At 32.9% G+C, this 9,485-nt stretch overlaps 1 protein-coding gene across 1 annotated transcript; it reads right to left on the bottom strand.

The window, feature by feature from the left end:
• Positions 1–7,990: 7,990 nt before the first annotated feature.
• Positions 7,991–8,314, bottom strand: LOC308638752 (calmodulin-A; the record flags this gene model as incomplete). The annotated part of the gene is made up of 1 exon (XM_081276518.1): positions 7,991–8,314. The coding sequence occupies one exon, from the start codon at positions 8,312–8,314 to the stop codon at positions 7,991–7,993; it is 324 nt and encodes a 107-aa protein (XP_081132644.1).
• Between the last annotated feature and the right edge of the window lie 1,171 nt (positions 8,315–9,485).

Here is a 9,485-nt window from a genome sequence, read left to right as displayed (position 1 = left end):
TTTATTTCTTGTTATAAATTCATGAACATGACAATAATTATTGCACTAAATGAAAAAAAATCTTTCTTATGAACTGACCCTGATGGCAAGAAGACAAAAATCCACATTTTGAAAATATGAATTCAAATTTCTCCTTAACATTGACATAAAAACAGACAGTGACTAGAGTTGCATCAATCCTTCCCAACTGTCTCAAAAAATATGTGCACTGTTACAATAAAAACAGTTCACCAGCTGTTTATGTAAAAATTATTTGATGAAAAACAAGCATGGCCATATGGCACTCTAGCTCTGCTGTGGGAGCATGAAGAATAATTTTGTAGGCTGTAGTACATAATGGTCATGCTAAGTAGGGTGTCAACTATTGCAGGCATATTACATTAATAGTTAATCTGTCCTTTTATCCTCTAAGTACTTACATATCTTAACAGCTTGTAGTTTGGAAACAAGTTAACAACTCACTGATTAAGAATTAAAATTTTGGAAATGACAAAATATTTGATGTAATGTGGACATACAGAATATTCATTTACTAATTAAAAGTATTATTTAAATAATACATTAATTGGCTAATATGAATGTGATAGTGCAGCTGGTTCTCATTTCTAACTAAAGGTTTTAAAACTATGAATATGTTGAAGGTACTACAAAATTGATTTAGAAGAAAAAAATTAATTAGAAGAGGTACTTCATGTAAGAGCCAAATCAACATACCCACTTTGCATTCCCAAGGTGTGAGAATTGAACCTATTCGCCTTTTATATTCTTTATCATGTCTATTGTTGTGGCTTGCAAATAGTAAGCATATAATAAATGTTTGCTGAATAGAATCCTCTTAGAAAGAATGAGTTGTAAATGCCACTAGCAGATCCTCAAGCCCTTAAGTTTGTTTAGAACTTCTGGAATACTCAAGGACTAACTCTTAACCATTATATAGGCTTTGTACTTGAATGTTTATTAGGTTATGAAATTTTAATATCTATCTTTCACTTTAATTTTTATATTTTGAGTTGTTTACATACTTAGAGCTAGAGTCAACTAAAAAGCAAAACAGAAAGATTTAGGTCTCATTCAGCAAATCTGAGTACTTGACCTAAGAACATTTAAAAGAAGGTGGAACCTAAAATGGAAAACAAAGCCAGGTTAGAATCCAGTCATTCACATTTGTATGTTTTGGTCCATATCTTGACAAAAATTGTTCGTTGACATGTGGATCATTTATAACTTCCAAATGTCAATTGAGTGTCATGGTGACATTAATAACTGAGAAAGAAACCACAGCAGAGATAGTTCTGTGAGAAAAATGTTGCAGACATGCCATCTATTTCTAGAATGCTTATTCTCTATGGTTTCCATGGTTCATTTGATACATGAATGCCTAGTATAAAGTCATGATCTATGTGTTTTCCCCATACCAATTTCAAGACAAATATATTAATCTTTTGTTTCAGAGATTTAGAACTACACATCAAATAATTTCAGATTGGTAATGGACTTCTTGCTCACAAATGGTAAACACAATTAGTATGTGGGTAATGTGTCTCAGGATAATACAGTAAAAAGGTTACAAACTCGAGTATGGATACATATCTGGTATTGGTTTGCAGAATGTAACAGTCATAATCAATGAAGGATAGATAGGAAAGTCATTGGAAAGAACTTTCTAGGAAACAAAGTCATTAAGTTGATATAGACAGAAAATGACAGCTCAAGGCTTAATATTTGAGTTGAATATCAATGGTCAGTCTTATTTAAACACAAGAGCCACACTAGGAGGCTAACCAGTAGATGTGTTAATGAGCACCATCAAAACATATTTCAAGTGTAAAAGACCTTGAGGCTCTCCTGTGGGAATGCCTCCAGCCTGCTCTTTTGTTTCAGAGGTGCAAAAACAGGAAGACTGGGGTTAACCCAGATGAAAGTTATAGGAAACCTGTAAATTTGGTGCTGTATTCAATTTGTGTTTTACACAGAAACAAACCTAGTTGTGGTTTAAATTATAAGACTGTACTCCATTTTGTCAAGACCTAGAAGTCACCTGGACTTCAAACCTATCACAAACATATTTGGCCTCCCAGAAGGCTTCAAGTACACCAAGTATTGATTTTACTTCTAGATTTCTGTCTTCTTCAAAGTATTTCCTCTCTACTTCCTCATGGTCTTGTTACTTTTCTGATTATGTATGTATATAGGTTTTTCCCTTGTCCACATTTTTCACTAATGTTTTAGATTATGGTGGTTTTAGATTATGCAATCTACCATTACAGAGTTGGGCCGACATTTTCTTCTAGTAGGTGCCAAGTTTTTTGTCTAATGTCTAGGTCCTTGTTCTACTTTGAGTTGATTTTTGTGCAGGGTAAGAAATAGGGGTTAAATTTCATTCTACTACATATGGATTTCCAGTTTTCCCAGCACCATTGTGAAAGAAGTTATATTTTTTCCAATGTATGTTTTAGGTGCCTTTATCTAGTATGAGATAACTGAATTCATGTAGGTTTGTCTCTGTGTCTTCTACATTGTACTATTAGTCTAAATGTCTATTTTGGTGCCAATAGCATGCCGGATGGCTCAGTAGTATAGTTTAAGATCTGGAATTATGATGCTTCCTGCTTTACTCTTCTTGCTAAGGATTGCTTTGGCTATTCTGGGTCTCTTATTTTTCCAAATGAATTTCATGATTGCTTTTTCTATTTCTATGAAGAATATCATTGGGAATTTAATAGGGATTGCATTAAATCTGTATAATGCTTTTGGTAGTGTGGCCATTTTTACTATATTAATTCTGACTATCTAAGAGCATAGAAGGTCTTTCCATCTTCTAAAGTCTTCTTTAATTTATTTCTTTAGTGTTCTATATTTTTCATTGTAGAGATCTTTCACTTCTTTTGTTAGATTGATTCCCAAGTATTATTTTTTTGAGGCTGTTGTGAATGGGATAGTTTCCCTAATTTCTCTTTCAGATGACTCATCACTGGTGTATAGGAATGCAATTCATTTATGGGTGTTAATTTTATATCCTGCTACTTTGATATATGCAACTTTAGCAGTAACATTTATAGTTTATACAGATTTGAATTTTCAAGTTAATATTAATTTCAGAGAAAGAAAAATTATAATTTGTCACTTGTTTTTAAAGTCTTACATTTTACTATCAATAACAAACCCTCAAAAGAGTATATTCATTTCTGAAGTAAATATGCCCTTCAGTTGATGAATGGATGACAAAAATGTGGTATATATACACAATGGAATACTACTCAGCATTAAAAGAGAATAAAATTAGGGCATTTGCAGGTAAATGGGTGGACTTGGAAAATATAATGCCAAGTGAAGTTAGCCAATCCCCAAAAACCAAATGCAGAATGTTTTCTCTGATATAAGAATGTTGATTCTTGGGCTGGGGATGTGGCTCAAGCGGTAGCGCGCTCGCCTGGCATGCGTGTGGCCCGGGTTTGATCCTCAGCATCACATACAAACAAAGATATTGTGTCCACCGAAAACTAAAAAATAAATATTAAAAAAAAAATTTTCTCTCCCTCTCTCTGTCTCTCACTCTCTCTTAAAAAAAAAAAAAAAGAATGTTGATTCATAGTGGGGTTGAGAGCAGGACCATGGGTGGATTAGACAAACTCTAGATAAAGCAAAAGGGAGAGAGGGGAAAGGAGGTGGCATGGGTGTAGGAACATAGTGGAATGACATGGATATCATTACCCTAAGTATATGAATGAAGACACGAATATTATGAATATACTTTTTGTATAACCAGGGATATGAAAAATTGTGCCCTGTATATGTAATATGAATTATAATGCATTCTGCTGTCATACATAACAAATTAGAATAAAAAAGGAGTATATTCATTTCTGAAATAAATAAAATTATAAATTTATAGTTATAAATTAACATTAAATTATAAATTTATCAATAGTTACATGGAGTAATGATTTCATAAATAAATACTTGGTGATCCCTATTAAGGAAAAATACAGAGCAAGAAATAGTAGTTAACACAAGTAAAACAATAATTTCATAAACTAGTCTGACATATCTTCAGCATAAAGCTAATAGCACACCTGAAAAAAATGAAAAAGTAAATAACATGAAATAAAACTGATAATAAATAAAATCTCCTCCCTTCACAAATGAGCTATTGAAAGAAAAATTGTTTTTTAATCAGAAGAAAATATACTCACATATGTGACCTTGATATATATATATTTGCTTATATATATAAAAATAAATATAGAGTGGAAGACAGGGCTATTGTATATTTTGCATTAACAGATGCAACAACTTTTCTGACTTTTTAACCTAGCTTTTGAAGTTTTAAAATATAATGAAATACTTGTACATAGGCGACAGTAACCAAAGAAATATCCTCCTAAGCTCCAAGTAAATTAATATATTTCTCAAATTAAGATTAATAATTATAATATTAGAAAAGGCAAATGTTGTACTTGTCAAATCAAAATATGATCTTCTTGAAGAATCAAGCATGATAGCTTAATGTACCTGAATGGAAAACAAGAGTCACAGAAAATATCTCATTCTTTCATTATTTAGTTATCCTATTGAATATTAGTGAACATCTACTGTCATGGTACTATTACATGGTACAAAAAAGTACAATGTTTTTGCCTTACTGTTGGATATTTAGATTGTATCTATTTTTCTTTTAGTGAGAAAAGATTATTATTTTTAAATATCCCATATCTCTGATTATTTCCTTAGGACACAGTCTAAGAGGTTTACTGGTATACTTCTTGAGGTGATGTAAAACAACTTTAATTGATCAGTTCAGAAGAATTTGTGACATTTTTATCACTTTTTTTTTGTACCAGTGATTGAACCCCAGCATTTAAAATGTTTTTTTTTTTTTTTTTTTTTTTTTTTTAAATTTTTAGACAGGGTCTCTCTAAGTCAGCAAGCCTCACTAAGTTGCTGAGGCTGGCTTTGAACACAACTTAATTGTGTAAAAATGTTATCTGGTGTTCTGATTGTCATTCTAGGCAACCTATTTAACTTGGAAACCCTTACATAGTTGAATATATGATTTCCATTTGAAAGATCTTCTTAAACATTTTTCTCTATTACACCAACATTGACTTCAATGATTCCAAAGTTACTTTTTAAATATATTTTAAAATAATTTTAATTACATTTTATAGGATATATCTTACTTTGGCAGTTCGATGAAACGTAGGAAAACTTGCCTGTTTGCTTAACACTTAACACAGAATGTTTTATGATTCTATTGTTCTAATGTTTGTGATCAAATCCATGTGTTCTAAACTGCTCATTTTAAGAATAAAATTCTAATACTTACCTAGCAGGGGAGATTCCATGATCATGAAGGTGGTTTTCCCAGGGCAAGGCTTCTCCATTGACCCCTGCTATTTCCCAAAATGTGAGAAGCTTGACTGCATAGTTTGTGATAGTGGGGACTCTGTTCATGCTCTCCCTGGGGGAAAAAAAGAATAAAATTCTACATGTTATTTATATTTCATCCAATTTTTCTTAAATTTAGAATGCAAATTTGACTCTGTTGTTACTTTAGTATGTAGGTCTTGAAATTAACATGTCAGTCCTAAAAGTAGTTACTTTGAGCACTTTTTATGAAAAACATGACACTCTGAATAAAAGAAACAAAGCTAAGCAACAAAAACAGAAAAGTTCTCATAAGTTCATTAATTACTCTTTCTAAGAAAAACACCCAAAGCTCTTAACCAGGCCTATAACTCTTCACATAGCCACACGATCTAGGTCCTGGTCCTCTTTCCAAGCTCAACTCCTGTCATTCTTTCCTGCCCTTCCTTTTCCTGGTACTGCTACCTTTTTCACAATACCTTTACTACTTGTTGTTCTATCAGGAAACTTCCAATAGATATTCACATCAATCACCCATCTAATATTTTTGGAGCTCTGGATCTTTCCTGACTACCCTCATTATTCTGTAAGCCTTTGCTTGTTTTGTTTTTTTATTTGTCTGTACCTGTCATTATGTATATAATGTCATACTACTCAATAAAACCCAAGCTTCATTAGGACAGTGACTTTGTTTTCTTAACTACTACATTCCCATCACCTAAAGCATAGTTTATTAAGTAATAGGCTTCTCAATTAATATATACTGGGAACCAAAACTGAATCAATATAATCTTCATATTCTCCATGTGAGGCCAGTTAATACTCTACTTTGCTTCTGACACAGAAAATTAGCAAGTTAGTACACAGATTAATGCATGTAATCAAGTGATGTAAATTCTGTCATATATTTAGTCTAACAATTTTATGAAAATGTTATCAAATCTATGTAATATTATTATAATTGATGACATTTTTGTGTGTCGAAAAATATATGGCCAAGTTATATATTATATTTTAACAGATTATTTCCCTGATAATTATCTCTTTTCTTTCTCACTCCTCTTTCCCCGCAGTCACCCTTTCAAGTGTCTTACTTTGTTGCTTCAGGAGAGGGATATGCAGGAAAGAAATATTAAATCTCTTCTGGATTTAGAAACTTAATATCTAAAGTTCTTAGGAAGATAAATGTCGAGGACTGAAAAAACAGAAGGAAAACAAAATCACAAGAATAAGCAGCTGTTAAGTTTTGTATACGCGCTATCTCCAAATAGGCTCACGTACAGAGAATGCAGGAATGTTCAGAGGTGAAATGATTTGATTATGAGAGCTGTAACCTAATAATTTGAAAGGACTATTGTTCTAGGTGACAACTGTAGGTAGCTAGGATATGGCTGAAAGAAGTAGTTAACTGGGGTTTGTATTTTGTCCGTGCTTCCTCATGCACATGCTCTCTTTTCCTACCTCCCTCTCTTTCTCTGCTTCCAGGCGCCAAGATCTAGCAGCTTGCCTCCCCAGTGCCATTCTACCAAGATGTTCTCCCTCACCTCAGGCCCAGAGCAATGGAGTCAGCTGATTATGGACCGAGACCTCTGAAATTATGATGCTAAAATAAACTTTTCTAAGTTGTTCTTGTCAGGTATTTTGGACACACAATGAAAAGCTGACTAACAAAACAGCATTTCTTTATTTGCTTGATTTTATCTACAAAATACATTTTCTACATTGAGGAGTAGAGAGAAGACAGTAAGTAGAGTGGTGTTTAAAATATAAGATTTTGGGTACTAATCTGCTGACCTATCAGGCACATCTGTTGGTCATAAACAACCTATATGAACTATTTTTGGAAGTAACCTTCTAGATAAGAATATATTTTAGAGTATTCCAGAGAGAGTGGCCAAACCCTGGGAAGGGAAAAAGACTCCAAAGAAAAAAATGGCTACATAATGGAACTAGACACACTGTGTCTTCAATGGCCCTAGTAAGGATGATCTGTTCTTTTTTGTGGCAATGGGGCAGGGGGTAAATTACAATTTTTAAATTGGAAAACAAATAGACAACTTGGAATATTTTTGAGGCAAATTGTGCCATCAGCAGATATTCTTTAAATGGCTAAGCAAAGTTTAAAAAACAACTAACAATAAAAGAAAATGTTTCTGGTACAAGATCATCAGAGCAAAAAAATAGTGTGAGTTCCTAGATAATACACCTGTTTTGTAATAGTGCAACTTTTAAGTATTGTTGACTGTCCCTAGTCCATGCAGAGTTACAACTTCACACTTCAACAGCAACATGCTGACAGTTCCTACAGAAAACTACTTTTAAAAAAGGCATAATCCAGATGTTCCCTCATTTGACGAACTCCATCTAACGTTTGGATGCTCAGAGGGCTTAGCTATATCCAGAGTAAGCTGCATACAACATGTTACTTGATCAATTTTCTAAAATAAGGGTTCAGGACAATGACAAGGGAAGAAAACATGGAGGAATAAATTCCTAATTACTATTCATGCATATTGTTTTTGATAGTGGGGGGAAACCTTTTACAGATAAGTTACAAACAAAAGGCAAATGAACAATTTTGAACAAGAAATTTAACACAATGTCTTCACTTTGCTGTCATCATTTATATAAACTCTTCATAGTTTACTTGACCATCACCATCAATATCTGCTTCCCTCCTTATTTCATCAACCTCTTCATCTGTTAACTTCTCTCCGTGGTTTGTCCTCACATGGTGAAGCTCTGCTGCACTAATATAGCCATTGCCATCCATATCAAACACACAGAATGCTTCTCTAATTTCTTCTTCACTGTCAGTATCTTTCATTTTTCTTGCCATCATTGTCAGAAATTCAGGGAAGTCAGTTGTGCCATTACCATCAGCATCTATTTCATTAATCATGTCCTGTAACTCTGCTTCTGTGGGATTCTGCCCAAGAGACCTCATTATAGTTCCCAATTCCTTTGTTGTTATAGTTCCATCATGATCAATGTCAAATAGTGGAAAAGCTTCTTTGAATTCTGCAATCTGCTCTTCAGTCAGTTGGTCAGCAATGCCGCAAGCACTGCTGGTTTCTGACACATGACCACACATGACTACTTGGCTCACTCTTCCACTTGAACTAATCAATGATGATCTGTTCTAACTCCTTAGCACTTTGAAGCTTCCTTGCAATTTGACCAAACCTGTAAGAAAGGTGTTTAAGCCTCAGTTAAACAAGAACAAGTTTCCACTGCTCCAGTAAATTGGGGATCTTAAATAGATATTTGCATATAACAGGAAAGAAATAAATAAGTAAAATAAAATGATTACATTTCATTTACTGTAAATCTCTATACACTTGTTTCCCATATTCCATATACCCTCTTGCAGATTGTGTGAGTAATGAATTTTAAATTTCAGGGCCTTTCCCTTGCACAGGACCTCACTCAAAACTGTAGTATGTTCTGGCAGCTAGTTTGCCCAGAAAGTGTTCTCTACAAGCCTTTCCAGAAAATTGTCTAAAATGCTCAGAGACTTGATAAAAAATGAATTTGAATTATTAAGTCTGCATCAATCAGTTATGATTTACCTTCTCATTCAAAAAGGAACCTCATATATATTATACTGGAAATACATATGTGTGTGTGTGTTTGTGTGTATCTTAACCTAATTACAAATGTATAATTTTGTATGCTTTTTCTTGACAAGGCTATCAAATTATTTAAGTTTTGTGTTTCATCTATACTGAACCAACCCTTGTATATATGTAGAACTTTAGAAAGATACACACCAGGCTGATTAAGTGTGTGAACATTTGGGAATCAGTTGTGATGAATCAAGTAGGGAAAAGCTTTTCCAGTTTACCTCATGTGCTTTTTATAAGTTTTGACTGCTTTCTGTCCTATACATCTCTTTTTCTAATTTCCTAATAAAGATAAATTAATAAAATATAAAACAAACAAACTGACAAACAAAAGGAAATCAAGTTTTCTGATCACTTATTGAGACAAAATAATACTACATCTTTTTCATTTCTTTCAAATCCAAATTTACATAAATTTTATTATTATTTTTAGAATATATAATAATTTCATTTTTCAGCTTTATTGATGTAAAATTTATATATCATAGAAAT

This window comes from Spermophilus citellus (assembly GCF_964194105.1).
Source record: "Spermophilus citellus genome assembly, chromosome: X".
NCBI lineage: Eukaryota > Metazoa > Chordata > Mammalia > Rodentia > Sciuridae > Spermophilus > Spermophilus citellus.
The sequence above is the reverse complement of the archived record's forward strand: the minus strand, read 5'-3'. Positions and strand labels throughout refer to the sequence as shown.